This window comes from Dermacentor andersoni, chromosome 1, assembly GCF_023375885.2.
Source record: "Dermacentor andersoni chromosome 1, qqDerAnde1_hic_scaffold, whole genome shotgun sequence".
Classification (NCBI taxonomy): domain Eukaryota; kingdom Metazoa; phylum Arthropoda; class Arachnida; order Ixodida; family Ixodidae; genus Dermacentor; species Dermacentor andersoni.
In genome coordinates, this window is record NC_092814.1 from 183492797 (window position 1) to 183518114 (window position 25318).

The 25318-nt window shown below is 43.8% G+C and overlaps 1 protein-coding gene across 2 annotated transcripts in view; it reads right to left on the minus strand.

Annotated features, from left to right (window-relative positions):
* Window positions 1–25318, minus strand: part of LOC126547263 (protein phosphatase Mn(2+)-dependent 1K-like) — a 47965-nt gene that overhangs the window by 11463 nt on the left and 11184 nt on the right. The window contains exons 4-5 of one of the 2 annotated variants that reach the window (XM_055062843.2): window positions 19508–19582; window positions 3687–3836 (exon numbers count right to left, since the gene is read on the minus strand). In XM_055062843.2, the coding sequence (XP_054918818.1) occupies window positions 3687–3836; window positions 19508–19582 (225 nt within the window). The remainder of the gene's footprint in view (window positions 1–3686; window positions 3837–19507; window positions 19583–25318) is intronic. The other variant, XM_050195226.3, reaches the window with a different exon arrangement.

The window sequence follows — 25318 nt, forward strand, 5'->3', positions numbered from 1 at the left end:
AACTACGAGTCGGATTCCTGATTAATAAGGATATCGCTCGTAACATACAGGAATTCTATAGCATTAATGAGAGGGTGGCAGGTCTTGTTGTGAAACTCAATAGGAGGTACAAATTGAAGGTCGTACAGGTCTACGCTCCTACATCCAGTCGTGATGACCAGGAAGTCGAAAGCTTCTATGAAGACGTGGAATCGGCGATGGGTAAAGTCAAAACAAAATACACTGTACTGATGGGCGACTTCAATACCAGGGTAGGCAAGAAGCATGCTGGAGACAAGTCAGTGGGGGAATATGGCACAGGCTCTAGGAATAGCAGGGGAGAGTTATTAGTAGTTTGCAGAACATAATAATATGCGGATAATGAATACCTTCTTCCGCAAGCAGGATAGCCGAAAGTGGACGTGGAGGAGCCCAAATGGCGAGACTAGAAATGAAATAGACTTTATACTCTGCGCTAACCCTGGCATCATACAACATGTGGACGTGCTCGGCAAGGTGCGCTGCAGTGACCATAGGATGGCAAGAACTCGAATTAGCCTAGACTTGAGGATGGAACAGAAGAAACGGTACATAAGAAGCCGATCAATGAGTTAGCGGTAAGAGGGAAAATAGAGGAATTCCAGATCAAGCTACAGAACAGGTAGTCGGCTTTAACTCAAGAAGAGGACCTTAGTGTTGAAGCAATGAACGACAATCTTATGGGCATCATTAAGGAGTGTGCAATAGAAGTCGGTGGTAACTCCGTTAGACAGGATACCAGTAAGCTATCGCAGGAGACGAGAGATCTGATCAAGAAACGCCAATGTATGAAAGCCTCTAACCCTACAGCTAGAATAGAACTGGCAGAACTTTCCAAGTTAATCAACAAACGTAAGACAGCTGACATAAGGAAATATAATATGGATAGAATTGAGCATGCACTAAGGAACGTAAAAAGCCTAAAGACAGGGAAGAAGAAACTAGGAATAGACAAGAATCAGATGTATGCGTTAAGAGACAAAGCCGGCAATATCATAACTAATATGGATGAGATAGTTCAAGTGGCTGAGGAGTTCTATAGAGATTTATACAGTACCAGTGGCACCCACAATGATAATCGAAGAGAGAATAGTCTAGAGGAATTTGAAATCCCACAAGTAATGCCGGAAGAAGTAAAGAAAGCCTTGGGAGCTATGCAAAGGGGGAAGGCAGCTGGTGAGGATCAGGTAACAGCAGATTTGTTGAAGGATGGTGGGCAGATTGTTCTAGAAAAACTGGCCACCCTGTATGCACAATGCTTCATGACCTCGAGCGTACCGGAATTTTGGAAGAGCACTAACATAATCCTAATCGATAAGAAAGGTGATGCCAAAGACTTGAAAAATTATAGACCGATCAGCTTACTGTCCGTTTCCTACAAAGTATTTACTAAGGTAATCGCAAATAGAATCAGGAACACCTTAGACTTCTGTCAACCAAAGGACCAGGTAGGATTTCGTAAAGGCTACTCAACAATAGACCATATTCACACTATCAATCAGGTGATAGAGAAATGTGCGGAATATAACCAACCCTTATATACATGTGTAGCTTTCATTGAATACGAGAAAGCGTTTGATTCTGTCGAAACCTCAGCAGTCATGGAGGCATTACGGAATCAGGGTGTAGACGAGCCGTATGTAAAAATACTCTAAGATATCTATAGCGGCTCCACAGTTACTGTAGTCCTCCATAAAGAAAGCAACAATATCCCAATAAAGAAAGGCATCATGCAGGGAGATAGGATCTCTCCAATGCTATTCACAGCATGTTTACAGGAGGTATTCACAGACCTAGATTGGGAATAATTGGGGATAAGAGTTAATGGAGAATACCTTAGTAACTTGCGATTCGCTGATGATATTGCCTTGCTTAGTAACTCAGGGGACCAATTGCAATGCATGCTCACTGACTTGGAGAGGCAAAGCAGAAGGGTGGGTCTAAAAATTAATCTGCAGGAAACTAAAGTAATGTTTAACAGTCTCGGAAGAGAACAGCAGTTTACGATAGGTAGCGAGGCACTGGAAGTGGTAAGGGAATACATCTACTTAGGGCAGGTAGTGACGGCGGATCCAGATCATGAGACGGAAATAATCAGAAGGATAAGAATGGGCTGGGGTGTGTTTGGCAGGCATTCTCAAATCATGAACAGCAGGTTGCCACAATCCCTCAAGAGGAAAGTGTATAACAGCTGTGTGTTACCAGTACTCACGTACGGGGCAGAAACCTGGAGGCTTACGAAAAGGGTTCTACTTAAATTGAGGACGACGCAACGAGCTATGGAAAGAAGAATGATGGGTGTAACGTTAAAGGATAAGAAAAGAGCAGATTGGGTGAGGGAACAAACGCGAGTTAATGACATCTTAGTTGAAATCAAGAAAAAGAAATGGGCATGGGCAGGACATGTAATGAGGAGGGAAGATAACCGATGGTCATTAAGGGTTACGGACAGGATTCCAAGGGAAGGGAAGCGTAGCAGGGGGCGGCAGAAAGTTAGGTGGGCGGATGAGATTAAGAGGTTTGCAGGGACAACATGGCCCCAATTAGTACATGACCAAGGTAGTTGGAAAAGTATGGGAGAGGCCTTTGCCCTGCAGTGGGCGTAACCAGAATGATGATGATGATGATGATGATGATGATGATGATGATACGCTGCTGTGAACATCTAAGCCAGGTTTTGTTGTCATACGTGGTGCATGGAGCTCGCAAGGAGATTGCGAAGTCGCCGTTCTTTAAAATGCTCTCTTTTCAACAGAAGGCCCTGTCCTCACACTCTTCTGGACGCACTATTTTGTCATTCCCTTAGACGGTTTATATTGGCCGATAGTTGACATCAAGCTGCGGTTGGCTACATGGCGTAGATACCACAGCCGCCGTGGGGTGCCGCCACGAGTTCACTGGCTAAGTGAACTGCGGCTCGCTGAGAACAACCAGTTTGGCTTATGTTTAGCACGTCGTAGGCACCAAAGGTGGAAATCGTGGCATCTACGTTAACATCCAAAATGAAATTTGAACTGCTTGCCATGGTGACGTTTAGAAGGCAGAGCGTTGTGGGCATGCCCCACTGTGCCGTAGCTTTCGCAGTACAAGGCACTGAAGAAGGAATGGGAGCAAAGCAGAGGCTATGTTTGACTGCCAATAACTTCGCTTCTGCTGAACACACTGAAGTAATTTTTATGGCAAAGTATTCCTGAAATAGCCTATTTTCACCTTAAATGCCTTTCTCCACTTCGATAAAAAGTGGTTCAGGGCCCCTTTAATGAACACAAGTGTCGGTGTGCACACATATACTCTGATGAGTTTTCTTTGGCCACTTGAACAAGGTTAGTTGCTAATCAATTATTGTATTTTTAATTCTAACTATTTCGACTTCTTGTCATTACACTCAGTTCGAATAATCAGTAACTGCACATATTCTATTGCAGCCCGATGTGGCATATTCTAAAGAAATATGACTCAAATGAGGCAACAATGCTATCTGAAAATAACTTCAGGACAAAAATAAAAATACATGCAGATAAGAATAACAAGAAAATTAGTTCAGCCCTTTGTCTCAAGTTTCACCATGAGCATGCTGGTACTATATGTTTTCTCAGGGACCTAGCTAAGCCTAGTTTCATTTATATCAATTATTTCATAAAGGCACAGTGTTAGTCAAAACTTCCCACCTCAATGGATCTGACATCCGGTAGTGCAATGACACCAAATGGCTTGAGGTCCAAGTCACCCAAGCTTCTGGTCATGGCCAGACGTCCATTCACAAGATGCCGTCCATGGCTGTCTGAGATAAGCTTGCCGCCAGACATCTTGATCCTCTCCTGATGAAAGAAGGTCAACACCCAAGATTACAAGGGTCCTGCAACCCCTTTTGAGCATTGTAAACAAACCCACCCTCCATGGCAAGTAAAAGCTTTAACTCTTTTGTTACTGTGAGAAATATTAAATGTACTCATTTTTGGTGCTTTAATGATTTAACATTTTTATTTCAAGGCATAGTAATCACAATGTATATGTGATACATAAAATTATAGCCTGATCACTAGTGTTTTGAATGGATGTATAGCAGTAATAATTGCTCACACAATTTTCGAATTCATATGTGAAACTTCAAAAAAGCATCTCAAGGAAGATGAATGAACGTAATAATATGCCATATTTAGTTAAAATTTTTAGTTTAAGTACCAAGAGTAACTAAATCAAAAATATACAAAATTTGCACCTGGTTCCTAGTTCCCAATTTTTATAAGTCAGATCACACATAAAATTTTTTTATCAAGATTTCTTGATATAAATACTGCTCGTAGTGATGCCTATGCTATGCGGGAGAACAGTAGCTTCGGAAGTGTGAAAACTGGCAAGTCCCTATTGTGCAATAGCATTTATGTTTACTCACTGCAGTAGACACCCAGTTCATTTTTTACTGCATTTTTTAGGCTCACTAAGCAATAGTTGTCAGGTCAGGGAGCATGCAGAAGCCTCCTCATACTTGATAAATTCACAAGATGAGCTTTTCTAGGCAGGCAAGGTGGCCTAGTATGCGTTCAACTGGCAGTGGAGCCTCCACATGCATTGTTCAATACCTGTAGAGGGCTGTACAGCGATGTGGAATGCAGCAAAATATTGTACAGTCATGAATAAGGGCACTTGAACAGGCGGTGTTCAAAATGTAAGAGTTTAGATAGCTAGTCAAGCTTCAGCCGAAGGTCGGTCTATAATCGACTGCGGGCTATTGTGTGGGTGAAAACCCTACATAATAGTAAGGATTGCTCTTAATAATTTGTGCATATGCTGTCGAAACGTTGATGGATAAAAGTAACCCACGGGGGATAAAATAAAGTTGCACTTGATATTATATGAACATAATTATCAAAATAAGATGCATTCATGGGCAGCTACTGTTGTTTGAGACATCATTAAAACAGCGTATATGTTTGATCAGAAAAATGACCAACCGAGAGAAGCTTCTGTATCTTCACTGCTACTGTCATTTAAAAATTATCTTGCATGGTCAACCAAAGCACAAATTTTGAGTCCTTTTATTGAAGAAGTGCTAGGAGCACCGGAAGCTAATCTCGACAATACCTCCAGTCAAAGTTTTATTGTTCGAGACTCTCCAATTTGCCAAAGATTGTCAAATCTGGCAAATAGCTAAAGTTCAGTCGTCATTTCAGAGGGTGCACGATGTTGCTAATAGAAGAATTCCAAAAGAAATGACTAACAACGCATATAAAAACTGTCAATCAAATTGATCAATTTGTATAGGCACAGTAACGAAAGTGTTAAGTAAAAAAAATTAATTATTTTTAGAAAGAATCTCTATTGAAGGCCAAACTTCCCAACATCAGTTTCATAACTTCTTTTGCACCCATACTACAGCACTGACAATATTTGAGCCTAAATTTTCAAATCTTTTCATAGATTTTGGCCCTTTTCCGGCACGAAGATACAAGAGCTGTCAGGTCCAGTTTTGTTTAAATGCAGAGTAACTTTTTTTTGTAAATGTAACGAACAATAAAATAGGCTTAACCATTTGTCACCACAACATGTCACACTGTGAGAGAAGCTACTTTGGGAATATAATTACGGTTGCATGATTGCCATTTTTACACCTTAAAGGACCCCTTAACAGGTCCGGCCATTTTGAGCTGACAAGCACAGTGCATACAATGCGCACTAATGATTGTGTCTGCTAAGTATTATATCGCTACGCGCCATGGAAAGAGCCGAAATTTCAAACCAAACGCTGTTTCCCTTTTCCTCACGGGCACTGCACTCCCAGCCGGAGAGGTGACGCACAGGCGCGGTCACTGCTAGTGGGAACATGGTGCCCATGGCATCGCTCTGCAGAGTAACTCACCACCGGCGCCTCATGAAGTCTTGCGACGCAGGCACAATCAAAGCGATTGGCGAAAACCTCTGGGAGTCGTCTTCCAAGACTTCACGAGACGCCGGTGGTGGCGCTCTGCGGAGCACTGACACAAGCTCTCGTGTTCCCTCTAGCAGTAGCCACACCTGTACCTGCGCAAGTGTGCATACGTACAGTCAACAGCAAAAGATTGCGGGATGCGCGAGCGCGTGGCAAAGCGACCCTCCTCCCCTTCTAGCGGTGACCCCTGGTGTCGAGACGACGCCTGCACGCATGCGCGTCCCTCCTAGACTGCAAGCGTGCATGTTTCCGCGCTTCCTCTTTGTGCGTTGGCGATATCCGAATGTAGCCGCGAGGTAGCCCTCTTGCGATATGCAACGAAAATGAATTGACCATTTTCGTCTCGCCGGTCTCCTTCTATAGAGCGCGTCTTCTGCCACACTCTTCTGCGGTAGAACGCACCGTTTGTAAAAAGAAAGAAACAACGAAGATTGGCCACGAAAAGGTGCAGCCCAGAAAAAAAACTGACTTGTTGAGTTCGCCACCGGGCCGGCCCTATGCGTCAGCGCTCATGACTTGACAAAAAGCGGCCGTCTGATAGTTCCCGCTTCTAAACACATTTCACACAGTTTCGCCTGTCGAAGCCGCCACAGCGCATATTGCAAGAGGGCTACCTCGCGGCTACATTCGGATATCGCCGGCGTGCAAGGAAGAAGCGCGGAAACATGCACGCTTAAAGTCTCGGAGGGACGCGCATGCATGCAGGCGTCGGTCTCGACACCAGGGGTTCACAGCTTGAAGGGGAGGAGGGTCGCTTTGCCACGCGCTCGCACATCCCGCAATCTTTTGCTGTTGACTGTACATGTCTGTGCTGCAACGTCACTCATAGTGACACGCGACTTCCAGAATTATTTAAGGCAACATCTGTTATTTTCGTAATCTGTTGCTTGTATAGACGAATTAATGTTTCGAGAAACATTAAAGCACAAATCAAATGTCTGCAAGTCTGTTTTACTTTGTACTGTAGGAAGAGAGATGTACTTCCGTTTCGTCTGCTTGTTCCCATGCCATTCAGTCACGCACATAGGCAATGAAACCGTCATTTTCTACTGTGTTCATTTTCTACTGTGCAATTCACTTGTGTCTGCCTCAGTGTTCGTGTAGCACTGGCCTATACTGCTAGTCAAGTGTTCTCATGTACAGCATGCAAAGTCATGCACTGCATGAAACGAGACAAACGCATACAGCTCGCGCACGACACCATCAGCCATTCACCACATCTACCACAGATTGGTGGTTCATTATCAGTCAGCATGTCCTATCCTAAGTCAAAATAATAGGTCATTATTTCGTCATATTTTCAGTGTGGAGGGCCAGAAACCTAACAGCGGGTTAATCACATCAAGTTTATTGTTTTAGTGCCTCACAAGCACTGCCAGCGGTTTCGCAGTTTCTTTCGTAGGAAAGGCTTCAGATATGTGGCAGAAGTAGCAGTGTTAAGATTAATACCTTGCGATGCTATTGATGTGGCGATTTTGACCGCAAGCACATTACCATCAATTCCTCTATGCCCAGGAACCCAGCATATTATCACATGACTATGAGATGAATAAATGTTACTTAAGCTCGAGCAAAGCTGAATAAAAACAGGATTTTTGTGCTTTTGTAAAGACATTAACACTTTTATAACACTTAACAAGTGTGAATATAATTGCCTTCTCTAGTTTTCATTTCTTTGTGTTTCACCGTAGACAATACTGTATAGGCTTCTGCAGTCAAGATACTTGTTCGGGGGTTCAATAGGTCAGATTCAAAGGAAGAGGGACCAACAGTAGCGTAAAATACGCCAGCATATGACTTTGATGTGTCGGTGTAGAATTCACAGCAAGAGTATTTCGATTGAAGTTCAAGGAAATGCATTCGGATTTCGGACTCTGGCATGTACTTTGTAACTTCTACAACAGATATATCACATTTTATCACCTGCCACTCCTTATGCACTAACAGCTTGGTTGGAGGCATTAAGCTATGTTCGAGGAGTGGGAGATCCATTTCTTCACAACGCTCCCTCACATGCAGTAAGAAAGGCCATCTTACAGAGGGATGATTACAAAAAAATGTTGCACACGTCATATTGTAAATGGTATTAAAACACGGATGTGCATGATTAGAGTGAACTTTGAGAAAATATGTGAGGCTGATGTATATTCTCTACAGATGGAGTGACCGCTCATTTGATTTTACATATTAACTTTCAATACGGTTTGTTCTGAAAGCACCAGTGGGAAGGTGAAAACCTAGATGGTGGACAGGATCTAGCATCTTTAGCGTCCTCGAGGCGGCAGAGAGTTGCACCACAGCACCATAATCCAATCGTGATCGAATGAGGCAAAATTTTTTAAAGATTTATTAAATACTTCCTGTCGTGCCCCATGTTGTGCAAGATAATTTTTCAGTAAGTTCATTGTTTTCAGGCATTTTGCCTTGAGATATTCTATGTGTGGAATGAAAGTAAGTTTAGCATCAAGCATAATGCCTAAAAAATTGTATTCTTTGTCCACAGGTATTTCATACTGAAAAAGTTTACGCGGAGACAAGAGAACAATGCAGAGAAAAGACAAGGACGAGTGTTAACTAACAACTGAAGTTTATTCCAAACGTATACATGAATAAATAGGAAAACCAAAACAGAACAAAACAAGGCTATCATTGCGAACATCACATGTTACCCCGTGTACCTGATTGCCTACGTGCCTACGTTGCCTACGTAAAAGTAATAGCAAATGGCTGGAGGTAGCGAAGAGCAGAGCGGGTTCATGTTCACAATAAAAAGCACACAGCTGAGCATGGCTTTCTGCGGTGCCCCAGTTTCAAGCATAATTAGAAGCGAGAGTGTGTTTTCACGTGGAAAGTACATTTCAAGAGGTAACTCTCAACGTTCAGTATGTTCCCCCCAATACCTACCTATTCGTGACATGTCTTGGAGGATTTCGTACCACCATGTGGTGTCGTAGGCCTTTTCCATGTCAAGGAACACAGAATTGTTTGTGAACAAAAGCGTCACAAATATTGGCCTCAACACGCACAAGATGGTTGGTTGTTGACCGGCCTTCTCGAAATCCACATTGATACGGATCAAGCATTTTGTTCGATTCCAGATAATGTAGACGGTGACTATTCATCATAACTTGTAGAGGCAACTTGCAAGCGCAATCGGGTGATAACTTGTCACTGAAGAGGGATCTTTATCTTGTTTCAAAACGGCAATGACAATAGCTTGTTTTCTTGTGGATGGAAGATTGCCAGCTGCCCAGATAGTACTAAAGAGTGCAAGTAGTGTAATTTGCATAATTCTGTCAGGACCCCGTGCAGAGCTCTGATATGCATCCAAAGAAGCTCTCATCTCAGCAATGGTGAAAGGCCAGCTAAAAGGTTCGTTTGGGCTACATTTACGGTTGAGTGGCTTCCGTTTCTTTGTATTTCAGAGAACGGTCAGAATAATGCATAGAGCTAGAAATGCACTCAAAGTGCTCACCAAGAGCATCGGCCTGGTCCTTCAGACTGTCTCCTTGTTCATTCACCAAGGGCAATGAATGAATCTGCTGCCCCTTCAGCCTTCTCAGACCATCCCATACTTTCGCTTCCCGTTTGTACAAATTAATACCAGAGAGAAACTTCTCCCAGCTTGCCCTTCTTGCTTGCCTTCGCATCCAGCTTCCATGCGATTTGATGTGTTTTAATTCAATAAGGTTCTCTGCATTTGGGCATCGACGGAGTATGCCCCAAGCTTTATTTTGCTTTTTTCGCACCTGTCTACAGTCATCATTCCACCAAGGGACTCATCTTTTGCATGCGTTACCAATTGTCTGGGGAATGCATTTTTCTGCTGCGTTTATTATAAAAGCAGTAAAATGCTGATACTAATGCTAAATTTACTGATAAAATCTCATGATAAATAACTTGATTCCTTAAAATGGTCCCAGTCTGCCAAGGCTACTTTCCACCGAGGAACATTTGGGGGGCATTTGCGTTGCTGTATCAGGTTTAACGTTACAGGGAAGTAGTTGTTTCCACAGGGATCTTTTATTACACACTAGTCTAAATTCGGAAAGATGGCTGCAAAGCCAATTGCTAAACCTACTGAATATTAATTATGTTGGACACTGTAATATGTGGGCTCTTTCTTATATACGAGGCACATACCAGAGGATATAAGAAAGTTTTCTATTAGCTGGTGTCTTGTTTCACAATGGGAGTCTCCCCAAGAGTGTTATGGGTGTTGAAGTCACCAGTGATAATATATAATTCTGGCAGGTGGTCAATGAGGCTGTAGAAATCTGTTTTGCTGAGCTGCTAGCTGGGTGGTATGTAAGTGGAGCAAATTGTTATCAGCTTGTTTGCCCACACAGATAAAGCCTCGAGGGGTGGCTAAAGGGCAAACTGTTGACAAGCAATAGACTTATTGACAGCTATAGCTACACCTTCAGACGAGGCAGAAGTGCTGTGATGGTCTTTATAAAAAATGACCTAGTATTGCATAAGAAGGACTGACTGCATAGGCTTTAAGTGTGTTTCTTGGACACACAGCACCTTTGGATTAAATTTATAAGTGAGTTCTGTGATGTCGTCGAGATTAAGAAGAAGTCCTCCGACGTTCCACCGATTCATTTGTCCATCAAATTCTAGAAGATGTTCATGCTGTGTGTCCAGTACAAGACTAACTTAACTTACAGAGCTCCTTTCAGGCCCTGTGATGCAGGGTTTTTCTCTATTGGAGCGATCGCAAGAGCCTTGCCGCTCCTTAGGCGCTGGCGGTGCTGTCTGGCCAGTTATGTCTATCGCCTCTTGCGAGGTGCTGGACATGCACACTTGCGAGTGATTGGTTTGACGTGAAGGCCTCGTCTCAAGGAACGAGACCCTGGAGGCCACCAGCCCAGAGGCCGATGGCCCCTCCTGGCATGGCGGAGCTGCGCCAGCTGCAGCCGCCAATGGGGCAGACTATGTCGCCGCTGGGAGCCGTTGTGATGCTGCCCCATGACACGGCACTTTGGCAAAGCTATTCTTGAGCAGGTATGATACCCGCCTGCACGTCTCCTTGAAAGAAATATTTTCTGTGACTGATTGTGACAATTTCTTTCTCCTTCTTCCATCATGGGCATGACCGCAAGTATGCAGCGTGCTCCATATCACAGTTGGCATAGCGTGAAGTATTATCGCATGTTTTGGAGGAATTTTCATTGGTACTGCACTTGGCGCAAGTCAGCCGGCCTCGACAGTTGTGGCAACTGTGGCCGAACTTTTGGCACGTAAGGCCTAACACGAATCTTGATGTAGCCGGCCATGATGGACTCGGGCAGAACAGTTGAGCCAAATGTAAGTACTACGTGTTTGGTCTGTATTTCGTTTCCGTCATGCCGAATCTTTTAACATGTTCAACACTGATAACGTTCTGATCACTCCAGCCCTCCAGAAGTTCAGCTTCAGTCAGCTCCAAAAAAGCATCGGAGATGCCACCATGGGTGGTATTCATGGCACGGTGCAGGGTCACCGTTACTGGAACATCCCCAAAGGACACTAGATTGGGCAGTTTTTCATGCTGTTTCTGATCACGGAGCTCCAGAAGCAGATCACCTCTTGCCATTTTCTATGCTTTGTAACCTGGACCGAAAACTTAAGTTGAAACGAAGTCGAGGCCGATCATATTGTTATGATCGGCCTCGACTTCGACCTCTCAAATGTGGGAAACATTTTAGTGTGCTTTCCCATGTAGAGATAATTGCTCTCGTCGCCGAAAAACATCGCCCCTCTACACCCTGAGCAGACACAAAGGGGAGGACCCAAAGAAGACACAAAGGGGAAGAGGTCATCAACTTCACAACCTGACAAAGGTGAGTAAGGGCGAGATCACTTTCACCGTCTTTTCATGTTTATCAGAGTGGATGACATATAACCGTGTAAAGTACTGCATTCCGTTGCAAAAAATTTGAAAGGCATCTTTGGTACGCCTTCGTTTCTGAGGGTGAGTTCCGAGTATATCTGCAGATTTCGGCAGAAATGCCAGCTGCCGCCCAGCACGGAGCCCAACAAGGGGACGCTGCAGGTCTTATAAAAAACAGGTACTTCAGATGCAAACTGTACATTACAGATATATAACAAAATATGTATGTACAACCAAGGTTGGTTGTTCCACACAACGTTAATCCTTGTTGCCAGGAAGATCGGAAGAAAATGGAAGAGCGGAGAATACACGAAAGACTGGAAGTGAGAGAGAAAGACGAAGATTGAGAGGAGGATAAGAAAAGGCAAGTATCGATATCCCCCCGGAAGGTCAGTCCAGGGCAGGGGTGCCATCTACGTGAAACTGAGGAGGTGTGTCACCTCCACTGAAGGGCCATAAAGGTCCAAGCACTCGGAATCAGCTCAACACCCAGGATCCCCTTTTTTCTAGACACGGCTAAGCCGGGCACAGCTACATGCAGGAGGGTCCAACCACCATGTGCTCGGGTCCATGGTGTCGCAACATACCAGACACCTGCTGATGCAGAGTTCATCATATTGTTATGATCGGCCTCAACTTCGACCTCTCAAGTGTGGGAAACATTTTAGTGTGCTTTCCCATGTAGAGATAATTGCTCTCGTCCCCGAAAAAGCGTCGCCCCTCTACACCCTGAGCAGACACAAAGGGGAGGACCCGAAGAAGACACAAAGGGGAAGAGGTCATTGACTTCACAACCTGACAAAGGTGCCGACACTTCCACAAGTTCACCAAGAAGACATGGACTACCACAATACCACGAGGGGTAATTTAAGGCTGTTCTGGCCCCAGTGTTAGGCAGAACCGCTCGAGATTCTGATACAACCATGTACCAATGAAGTGAATATCCTTACTTTTTTTCCTCATCATGATACTCGCCTTCATCACCGTCTCCCAATTCTTACGGTGAAGACCCACCTCACACGGTCAAGATCGTGTCAATATGCAATACTGCAAATAATATACCCTATTTACTAGCATAACAAACACTCGTGTAATGAACGCAGCCCCCACTTTTCCAATCAAGAAGTCTGTTTTTTCTTTTCCTTGCATAATGATCGCACCCTGAACTTGCTGCTGTGAAGTAGGAAAAAAAAATATGGGGTTTTACATGCCAAAACCACGATCTGCTTATGAGGCACATCATAGTGGGGGACTTTGGAAATTTTGACCATCTGGGGTTCTTTTACGTACACCTAAATCTAAGTACATGAATGTTTTCGCATTTCATCCCCATCGAAATTCAACCGCCGTGGCAGGGATTCGATCCCGTGACCGCGTGCTTAGCAGCCCAACACCAGCCGTGAAGTAGGAGACACACAATATGATTCGGCATCTGATATGGCGTCCGGCGGGTACAATCGTATCGTAGGCCATATTGGATGCCGAATCGCACCGTGTGTCTCCTACTTTTATTGCAATAACAGTTATGTGGATGCTCCAGGGGAATTTTTGCCGCTGTCGTCACCATGCGCCGCCTGCTGTATGTGTGAGTGAAGGCATGCGAGGGAAGCCGACGATCGGCGCTCAAGCTTGCATGCTCAAGGGAGAAAATGCACCGTCTTTCGTCGTGTAAAAGGGCCCATGAGGTAGAAAATGGCGACGGAGTTGTATTCTGGCAGCAACTGCATCTTACGCGACCACGCCCGAGGGGCGCCGACGATCACGGCTCAATCTGCCACGTGCGAGTGAGCAAACACACTGTCTTCTGTCATGCGCATGGCACCGGCGGGAGGGGATGGAAGGGGGGGCGGTGTTTACTCCGGCAGCAACTGCGCATTGCACAGCCGCGACGCGACGTATGTTGAAAGCGATCTTTGTCAGGGGCCAAGTCTAGGTGCAGACGGCGGCTCATACCTGTGGGCGTGCTGTGTTCTCATCGCTTAGTTTGCATTGAAGCGATACACAGCACACAGGTCACTTCACTCGCTGCTGCTGCCGCACTTCCTCACGTCAGAGTTTTGACAGAGTTGCCATGGTCATTGAATGCAATGTATTCACATTTGCATATGCCCGCCGACACCATACTTATTAATTTCCCTAGTAAACAAATGTTTGCAAGTATATACGGCCAATAAAACTACAATCCATAATTTGTACAGCTGTGTACACCTTTGCCATTGCAATCAATGGTTTGCATTTTGGGTGAAACTGCAATTTTTTTAGAGGTGGCCGCGAAAAAAAAAAAAATATTCTAAAAATTTTACCCACATAATGAACGCACCCCCAACTTTGCACATGTCTTTGGGGAAGAAAGTGTGCTCATTATGCGAGTAAATACGGTACATATGGTTTATTTGTGCGATCTGTTAAAACAAGTTTATCACACATATTACTGGTGTAAGGCGCAGCAGTGGCGTGTAAATGAGCAAATACAAGGTGCATGAAAGGTACACAACACAAACCTCCTCAACTGCAATGTGCATTCCGCATATCACCGTCTAGTTTTGTTTTAGTTGAAAAGCAACTTTCTTTTCTAAATAATAAAAAATAAGCTAGTCAAGGCAATTTTTACAAAGAGGGCATCTAGACTAATACAGAATGCTGTACGCACTTGCAGCAGCTATGGCATGCAATGGCTAGGCATTGCGTGTATGCTACAGTTGAGAGCAATCTTAGATTAACTGTCACAGCATACACCTAAATACCCGGATAGAGTGGATGCGTAGTAGTACCTCGAACGCACTTCACACAAAGTGGCTGCATTCAGCGAGGATAGTGCCAGCAAGGAAGAAGTGCTGAAGTGCACCTTACAGGGACACAACGAAGTTTTAGATTTTGTGTACACAAAGTTGAGGACAGAAATTGCCCGGCATACAAAAGAATGCAAACAGGTATAAGGCGTAGGACAGAATGCAATCCAGGCATGACACTTTGCATACGCAAAGGTCCCTTTGGGTACCCAACCATTTGCGTATGCCACATCTAAAACTCCTTATTGCCTTGAGTTATTCAAAACTGATAAAGTGGCTCAGCAGAAGCAGTTTGATATATGCAAAATATGCTTGCAAACATTAAATTAATATTTCTCAAGAAATATGATTGTTCAATGTAAGCAATAGTTTGAAATACCTCAGCAAGTGGACTTGATTTTGGTATAATTGTCATTACTAAATAAGCAACTCCCAGAACTTCGCCTCACCCCCTAGTTCACTTGTTTATCTAAAGAAATTCAGGTGAAAGCCATATCAATTTAACTTATACACTAACAAGTAAAATGATGCAAAAATATGCTTTACGAACTGAAAAACTCTACAGCCTCACTGCAGATACAATTTCTGAACCACTGTATTTTCCAGTCTATAAGTCGCACCACCCTCAAAATGCAGTTTAAAAACAAAAGTATGTAAGTCGCACCAGTGTATAAGGCACACCTGTTCATTCAGTAAGCGATCTTAAAAAGCTGCAGTTTCACCAAGGCGAAGCCCCGATTGCGATAGCAAATTAGCAGATAGCTATTCGAAGTAAGGATAGTAGTTTTACCGACCATATAAACTTGTAAACATTCACTTGCTAAATAAATTAACAAGCGCGGTGTCACGCGTGCACAGGCAAACATGAATCCGTTGCTCGATGACCGTGGAAAGTAGCTGTGAAAACGCTGGAGTGAGGAATCGCAGCTGAGGAATCACGGCAGAAGAATCGTGGTAGCAGCAACGAGCGAATTGACCTTCGTGCCCCCCCCCCCCCCCCCCCCAATATCTCCCTTCAACGCAAACGAAACTTCGAAAGCACAACGGACAAGCTACTGGCACGACGCGCACTCTGCAAACATAGCAGATCGCTTTGAAGATGAGACCATAGGGAAAGTAATTCAACAAGAGCGGACAGTCCCATAGGGCCCAGCGGCCAAATTGACTGTAGTGCACCAAGTCGCCGACATTAATACTTGAGCCAGACTTCCAGTTTCACTTCTAGGCACGTGCATTTTGAATGCTAGCTGGAACGTGCTACGTACAACAGATGAGCTGATCAGCCCATTTTTTTTTTCCCTTCTACTGCTTAACCACGTGTGGTCTTGGTGCGGAATCGTTTTATTATTTAGTAAAAATTATTGCGAACAATCTTTACAAGCCTCCATCGCATCAGTGCCACGTGGAATTTCATAGACACAAGACACCTTGTGAAACTAGGAAATGTTTACTTCGATCTATATAAATGCTCATTCTGGGTTTTTGTGCATTCATCCAACGTGGCAGCACCAGGCAAGCAGCAATAGTACAAAGCTCCACCGGACGTCCGCTGAAAAAGTAAATTACAAGCATGTGTCATTTTGGTATTTAGACCTTATAAGAATACTGCGTGGAGAGGCGAAACGTGCCAAAGTGGTGAATGGGCGGCATTACAAAAGAAAAAAAAAAAGAAAAGGAAAAAACAATTCACTTTTACATACATCGCACACAAAATACCTGACTCCACCCAAATAATACGATAAAATATGAAGAAACTGAAAAACACTGCCGTGTCTATACAGGAGGACTTTTTCAGAGCAACTAGACTCTCGCGAAAAAAGCTCATGGACTATGGGAAAGCAAACGGCCACAAATATACTTGCAGTACAACAGGTTGTACGGTAATAAGTGTTATGTAAAATCTGCCGACACTGATGTTGGATGCGAAGTAGAGGCACCAAATGCGCGCGCCTCTGAAAATGACACTTCAGCTTCGGCTATATCAACATCATTTTCCGGTTTGGCATAGCAAAATGTGGCCGCTCACGTATTATATAGTCTAGATTACTCAATTCTTTTTATTAATATCAGGAGTATTTTAACCCTTTCAGGGTCGATTTTTTTCGCCCTATGTGAACGCCCAGGGTCAATTTTTTTATTGCAGATTTAGATGCTTCGGAGGGACCTATATCGAAAAAAATTTACCGTAATTTTTCTAGGGTGACCATAAAGTGAAAATATTTTGCATTGGTATATATGTACTGTTTATTCATGAATAACAACAATAAAGAAAGGAAATAAACTTATAAGAATTAAAAATTTGATGTATTGTTATACACACAGTTCAAGGCTTAGAAAATGCGCACACGAGAATATTTCGCAAGTCTCAAATGTTCCTCCTCTTACACTAATGTTTACGTACAAAGCATAATCGAACTGCGTAGGTGAGCGCACTCAAGAAAACTGTATGGTTGTGTGCCCGTCAAAGCAAAACGTGTGACAAACTTCCACTAATCTTCATCTTATCACCAACCGAGGCAATTAGTTTTCGAGAGTCTCCAAAAAAATAAAAATAAAAGGAAACACTTGCACGGCAACATCCTTCGTATGCGCACCCCTGTGAGCAATAAATGAGCGAGTAACAGACGGTCGCCCTTTGAACGATTAGTAACGAGATAGCCATCACATTTGCAAGCGAAAGAAACCGAAACCGCCCGTGGAACAAAACCCAAACTAGCCGCCGCCGCGCACCCCGCGCGTACTCCGGAGCAAACAAGCCATGCAACGAAAACCGAGAGAGGGATGCGCGAGAAAAAAATTCCCTGTATTCCCATATAGTGTCAGCACATGCCAGGAAAGAAAGAGTTAGGAAAGTGGTACACTTTTTAAACATACAGGCGGTGCCGCAAATATATGGCATCGACCATTTTGGACTTGTTTGCGGCGCCGTATATTTACGTCATTGATCCTGAAAGGGGTAAATGTGATTCATTGTCATCTTTAGCCGACACATGCTTTGCCAATGTGATTATCCTGACTGAGACACGGTTGTCCGAACAACTTGATTCTCGGGAATAGGTCACTTTTGAACAAAATTATAATATTTACAGATGTTATCGGTGCGAGCGTGTACGTCTCAGTGCCGCACATATATATGGCATCGACCATTTTGGACTTGTTTGCGGCGCCGTATATTTACGTCATTGATCCTGAAAGGGATAAATGTGATTCATTGTCATCTTCAGCCGACACATGCTTTGCCAATGTGATTATCCTGACTGAGACATGGTTGTCCGAACAACTTGATTCTCGGGAATAGGTCACTTTTGAACAAAATTATAATATTTACAGATGTGATCAGTGCGAGCGTGTAGGTCTGAGTGCTGTATCAAATGAAATTTCTTATAACCTGCCTGTGAGCACTTCACTGGAATTTGTTTGTACCTGCATTCGTTTGAATCACAAGGACATATTTTGCATATCCTACCAAACACCTAGCTCGCACGCTTCCTTCAGTGTCGGTTGCAGGTGTCGACGGCATGGACTATAAGCTTCTGAAGAGTATGTGTTTATATTCATCCCTGATGTCTGAAATTTTCACACAGTCCCTCCTAAGTGCATCGCTACCTGATGATTGGAAGATTGCCAAGGAGGTTCCTGTCCACAAGTCTAGAGACATTCCTTATCCTAATAACTACAGACCTATCTCCTCAACACCAATTCCGCGCAAGCTTCTTGAACGCATTTATTCACACCTTGTTCATTATTTGGAATCTAGTTCGTTCTTTACAGATTCACAACATGGTTTTTGTAAGCATCATTCTTTCGAAACTCAATTAATTGCATTTACTAATGACTTAATTTCCACTTTGGACCGCTCTTCTCTTATTGATTGTATATTTATCGACTTCGCAAAGGCTTTCAACATAAGCTACGTAAACTAAATATTGATAGTGCTGTGCTAAAGTGGATCGAGTGTTTCTTAGGTAATCGGCACCAATATGTAAATGCTAATGACCATGACTCCCCTATTTCCCCTATAACATCCGGTGTTCTGCAAGGATCAGTACTAGGACCTCTTCTTTTTCTTATCTATATTAATGATCTTCCCTCTTCAATTACTTCCAAAATAAGATTTTTCACTGATGATTGTGTTTTATACAAGGAAGTTACTAACCAAAGTGATGTGTATACTCATCAAAGTTATCTGAACAATATTGCAACTTGGTGCAATACTAGGTTTATGAAATTAAACATTAAAAAAATCCAAATTAATTCGAATTACACGCATGACATAACAAATCACTCCGTGCTCATACTCCCTTAATGACACCCCACTGACCCGCACATTAGCAAGTATAAGTACCTCGGTGTTCAAATAACAGATGATCTGTCCTGGAAGGTGCACATTGAATATATTATGAACGATGCTAACCGCATGCTTGGTTTCTTTTGTCGCAGCTTTTCCCTTGTCCCTATTCCTTTAAAACTGCTGTTGTATAAAACACTAGTGCGTTCGAAGATTGAACACGCTGCATCAGTTCAAAATCACTCCGCTAGATATACAATGTCTAATTACTCCTGATACGCTAGCATTTCAGGAATAAAAAAAACAAACCTTCCACATCTTTTCATATGACATCGCATATATCGCCTGTGCACCCCCCCCCCCCCCCCCCAATTTTATAAAATGTATTGCAATAACACCCTAAAGCAATCCCTGTTTACTCCTCCGGTGTACTTCTTACGTGGTGATCTCACAGAGATCACCACGTAAAGGCACATGTTCCACAGTGCTGGACACACCAGTACTTGAATTTCTTCGTCCCAAAAACTGCTTCAGACTGGAATCACCTGCCCTCCTCTGTCCTCACCATCAACGATTCTGCGAAATTTAAGGATGCTGTTTATAGTTACCTGCTGTAACGTTTCCTGTTCTTGTTTGTTTTTATTGTATTTTTTCCCACTCCTCTCCGTAATGCCTGACCGGTCCTGAGAGTAATAATATGAAAAGAAAAAAAAAAATGCATCACAAACACCTCACAGTACGAGTCATTAACTCAGATTAACTGTGCCAGGGCAGCCGAGCTGTATTTTGCTAACTGCGTCCCAAGTCATGGTAAGCCTAATCACTTCCAAACAGACTGTCAAACAAAACAGACAGTCAAACAAAGCACACTGTTAAACAACATTTCTCACCTTGCCACAATCCAATAGTGCTGCTGTGCCGTGTCGAAGTGCACAAGAAACGCAAGAATACGCCAGGAGCCCAACAAACTAGACAAGTATATCAAAAAAAGAAAATTCAGTTCCCTTCTACTCTGTGAAGGAAGATGACCAGTGGAGCTGTGTATGTGGGCCCCTTAATCGCGAACTGTACCTTCACCACAGGTCGGCCCGGCATTGCACCATCTTCAGGATTGGCCCACGTATAACAGGGGCATAGCCAGGGGGGGGGGGGGGGGGGGTTGTTTTGGTCAGCGGCGCTGTCGTGCGCCGCTGACCAAAACAACCCCCGGCACTGGAAATCATGATGGATTTTGTCTAGAATGTCCTTTTCACGCTCGAAAAGACATTTCAGCACGAACATTGCGAAATCGGGCTGGATTTCGTGGCAATGCCCATACACCAGGAGTCGCATATTGTAGCACAAGGAGCCCTCCCGAGTACGAAGTTTCAAGGGCGTTTTGATGGTGAACGGGCTCCTCATGGCATCTCGCGAAGGCCGCAGAATCTACGGAGCACACGGATTTCAAGTCTGAAACATTATGGGTATAAAGTTCTCATAAACTTTTGATGCAAAAGGTGCATTGACATTTCCAAAGTCATGCTTTAGATTTTCAACACCGGAACTCTGTGGGTTTAACATTGTTATAAACATTTGAAGCCAAATGTGCATTGACTTTCCTAATGTCGCACATAGGATCGTACAACGAGACAAGCCAAATCGACACACTCTCATACAAGTTGACAAAGCGTGCAGTGAGGTCCGATGAAACGAAGCGTTGTGGTGGTTCATTTGTGCCGTTATGCCACAGAAAAGAATATCAACATTGTTTCGCCTGCGCCAAAGCATCCATGTCAAGACACTGAAGCCAGCAAAGGAAACTACAATCTTATTTTTCTACTTTGACTTTTATTCGCGAGGACACATTGAGCCTCTTCAATTTTATTTTAATTTTTTTAATTTTATTTTTTTATTTATCTTTTTTTTTTTTTTTTTCCGCTACCCACGGGCTGCCAGAACCAGCCAGAGCGCATGCTTTTTTCTCGTGTTGCCTCGACCACCGCGCGGCGCACTTCGATGCGCGTTCGTTTTTCTCTGGTCGAGTGGATTTTCGCCTGGCATAGTTTTGGGCGCTTTCTGGCTAGCAGACGAGAAAAAGAAACAATGCATGGTCGCTCGACACCATCACTACAGGGACTCGATGGATTGCAAAGCGTTCGCGTGAGCGCAACCTCTCAGCAAAATTTTGTCTCGCCGGTGTAGAATACCGAGCAGTATGTCTATGGTTTTCTGCGGACCAAGCATCTCACGTTTTCTTCGATATTCCTTCGGTAGCCACATTAGGTGCCCAAAGAAGGCATTCGAATATGGCCAATGTGCTTCCTTGCATTTTTTTCACTTCAGTGCCCCCACCCCACAAAAGAAAAAAAGGCATTGTTCTGGCGCAGGAAATTGTCGCAAGGTGAAAGTTCAATTTTATTACTTCTTTTGCAGAAAGTAATGGGGCACGAGATGGTTCAGTTGTCGGATACTCTTAACATATATTGCGATAGCAATTATATACACACTCTTGGCGAATTCCTGCCGTCGACGTGGCCCTCATGTTCCGTGTAAATTCCAAGGGCGATAACATTGTGACCGCGGGCCACCTGCTGTATGTGCGAGTGAAAGCATAAGGGGGCGGGGGTGGCATGGGTGAGCTGACGATGGTGGCTCAGTCTTGTCTGCGCTAGGGTGAAAAGCGGGGAGGAAGTGCGCCGCCTCATGTCGCGCGCGATACATAACGTAGAGTGGAGCGATGGGGGGCTGTGATCTGCGAATCTGTTGTTGTGCAAGATGTTTATTTGCCTTGTTTGACGCATTATATACAGTGACTTTTTCTTAGATATGTAGATTTATTGGAGACTTATACGTATATTTAAATATCTTGTTGTGAGGTTTTGTGTATACGTGCAGCGAACTTTGTTTCCAGTGACACTTTTTTGCCCATTATAAGCTGTACCTTTGCATTTGCATATTCCATTGTATATTCACATTTGTAATGCCCGAGGGCAAGTCAAATGAAAGTGAGCCAACCCACCCCATGCAATAATGGTTCGGTTCATTATGTGCGAGGCATGCGCGTTGCACAGAGTCATCTGTTATTAACAAAAGTGACATGCAGGTGTGAGGATAAAGGTTCTTTAAAGGGCTCCTCATTAGGTCTGGCCATTTTGAGCTGACAAGCGCAGAGCATACATTGCACAATAATGATTGTGCCTGCAAAGTATTACATCGCTACGCGCCGCAGAAAGATTGAAATTTCAAACCGAACGCCGTTTTCTCTTCTCCTTGCGGCCACCACACTCTAAGCCGGAGGATGACATACTCGTGTACCTGCGCCTACGTTCTGGTGTCCGCAGTGTGACGTCGCTTGTGGCGACACGTGACTTCGAGAATCATTCAAGACAACATCTGTTATCAGTGTGATCTGTTGCTTGAATTGACGAATTGAAGTTAGAGAAATAATAAAACAAACGGAATGTCTGCATGTTTTTTTTTTTTTGTTTTGTTTTACTTCGCACCGAAGCAAGAGGGATGGTACTTTCGCTTTGTCTGCTTGTTCCCACGGTCGTGCGGTCACGTGCGCAGGTACCAAAACTATGCCATTTTCTACCATATTCCATCGCGTGATCATGTTCTGAGATCTGTTTGTTCTGCCTCAGTATTCATGTAGCACTGAATTATACTGCTAGTCATGTGTCCTTGAGCACAGCGCGCAAAATCGTGCACTGCATGAAACAATAACAGCTCGCACGCAATGCCACCAGCAAAAGTGCGCGGCGCCGAAAAAGAAAGTGAGGAGAAAAAAAGAGTGAAGGCAGGGCCCATGACGTATGTGTCGCGCGATCTTCAAGGTCCGGCATGGGGTAATGCAGGGAAGGAATCTCACTTGTGAAAGCTAGACGAGGTGAGTGGAGAGAGAGTCTCACTATGAAGTGGAGCTCGCCTCCTGAAATGATGGGTTCCCGGCACTGAAATATTTTTATCTCGGCTATTAATGAGCAGACTTGAAAAATTTTTGCAGCAGGACACTCCCTACAGCACACGTAAAAACTTCCAGCGTATAACCAAAATTTGCTAGGCGGCCTGGTGAGGGGCCCTTTAATGCGCTCGTACACTGGGTTGAACTTGGTTTCATGGCATAATGGACACTCCAAAATTTAACAGCGTGGTGTTGTGAGGTTTTTGGCAGCTGAAGATGTTTCCCAAAAAGAAATTAGTCACCTTATGGCTGCCGTGTACGTTGAACATTGCATTTCATTGGCCACTGTGAAGCGTAGGAAAAAATGGTTCAAGGGATGTGAACGTTGCAAAGACGATCCAAGACCGTGCCAAAGCCACCGTGCAATCACACTAACACAATTGCAAAGGCTGATTAGACAAGAATGGAGGATAAGCATCGATGAATTGGCAGGGCGTGTGAACATCAGTCATGGTTCGGGTCACACCATAATTCATGAACACCTCAGTTATCGGATCTTGTGTGCGCAATGGATGCCTAAGATTTTGAACCCCCATCAGAAGACGGAGAGGTTCGGCGCTGCCTTGATTCATCTAATCCAGTATCACAATGAGGGTGATGACTTTTTGTCTGCAATTGGGACTGGGGACGAATCACTGTGCCACTACTACGAGCCTGAAACACGACGGCAAAGCTTACAGTGGAAACATCTTAATTCACCACCTCCAAAGAAAGTAAAGGCCGTCATTTCCTCCGGAAAGGTGTTGACTTTTTTTTTGTTGTTGTTGTCAGCTGCCATTTGCTAAACCTGGAGAGACTATCAATCGTTTCCGATATTGCAAAACATCGGATCAGCTGCATGTCCCAATCAAGAACAAACGATGTGGAAAATTGAGGAATGGGGTCATCTTGCTTCCCGACAATGCCCGTCTCCACGACACTGATGTGGTTACACAAAACTGGCAATGTTCAAGTGGGAAACGCTGCAACATCTGCCATACAGCCCAGACCTGTCGCCTTGCAACTTGCGCATTTTGGAGCATTTGAAAAAAAAAAAAAGACAGCTCAAGTGAACCAGATTCATGTCGGACGATGACGTGAAAGAGTCAGTTACAGACCTGAAACAGCAACCCAAGGAGTTTTGTGTGACGGGAATCACGCAACTTGTTAGTCAGTGGGACAAATGCCTAAATTGCTCATGGCTACTTCTAAATAAAGTACACCGTTAGTCATATAGTCGCATTGGCTCATTTTCATTTGATTTGCCCTCGCATATTTTGCAGAACTCCTGCTTTTTATACGTGCTCTCTATTGCGACTTTAATTTCGGTGCAATTACTCACATACACGACCGATGACAGCAGCTCCTGCGCAATACATTCTAACAAAGGACAGCGTCATTGAGATTTTCCCCTGGTCGTTGCATATGTACAAAAATGTAAACAAGGTTCTTAAATGACACAGAGAGAAAGATGCAAATGAGAGAAAGACAGGGAGGTTAACAAAGTTTCATTTAAATATTTGTCCTCAACTTGTTCATTTCATGGCCTTTACATTTTTCATATCAGCGGCATGCACTGCTTTGCTGGTTTCAAATTGATATAATTCTAAAGTTCGCGTGATATTTTCTTTACGTATTAAATAGACAGAAAACATAGAAGCACCGATATAAGTTATTTCTAGCACAATTTTTGAGATATACGAGTATATTCTTTTATGAAGAAATACATATTTTACTTGTCTTGGCAATGCGTAGTGTTCAAGAATTTGTTTGCAGCATCTTTTGCAATGGCCATGCAGTTGTTATTAATGTATTTGATTCCTTGACAAATTCTATAAGGAAAAGGACGAGCTGCTGCGTGAGCCCCCTCCCCGAACGAAATTTCTGGCTACGCCACTGGTGCTTAACGCCTGCGTCACCTCTGTCATGGGTCAGCCAGGTATAGCACTATCTTCTGGCTTTCTTTCCACATGCGGACACGATAATGGGGAAAGTAGCCCTTAACAGCTCCGCTGTAAAGAAAGAAAGCGAAAGACGGGTCACAGAACAGGCGAACTTCCAAGGGCAGCCGGCCTTGCTCGCTTCGATGGCGTGTCCGGCGGATGACGCATGCATCTGGCGCGACTGGCGTCCCAGCACGGATTCCGTAAATCTTTATCTTGTGAAACCCAACTTGCTATACTTCTTCATGATCTACATTCTAATCTCGACCTCAACCTTCAGACCGATGCAATCTTTCTCGACTTCGCAATAGCATTCGATACAGTACCACATAAACGCCTTATACTAAAACTCTCCCAGCTGAATTTGCACCCTAACCTTCTCGCATGGATCACAGCATTTCTCAACAAATGCTCCCAATTTGTTTCAATTAAAAATAGCCGTTCCAGCTCTCTCCCTGTTACATCCGGCATCCCCCAAGCATCTGTACTAACACCCCTCTTATTACTCATATATATTAATGACCTGCCTGTACATGTATCCTCCCATATCCATT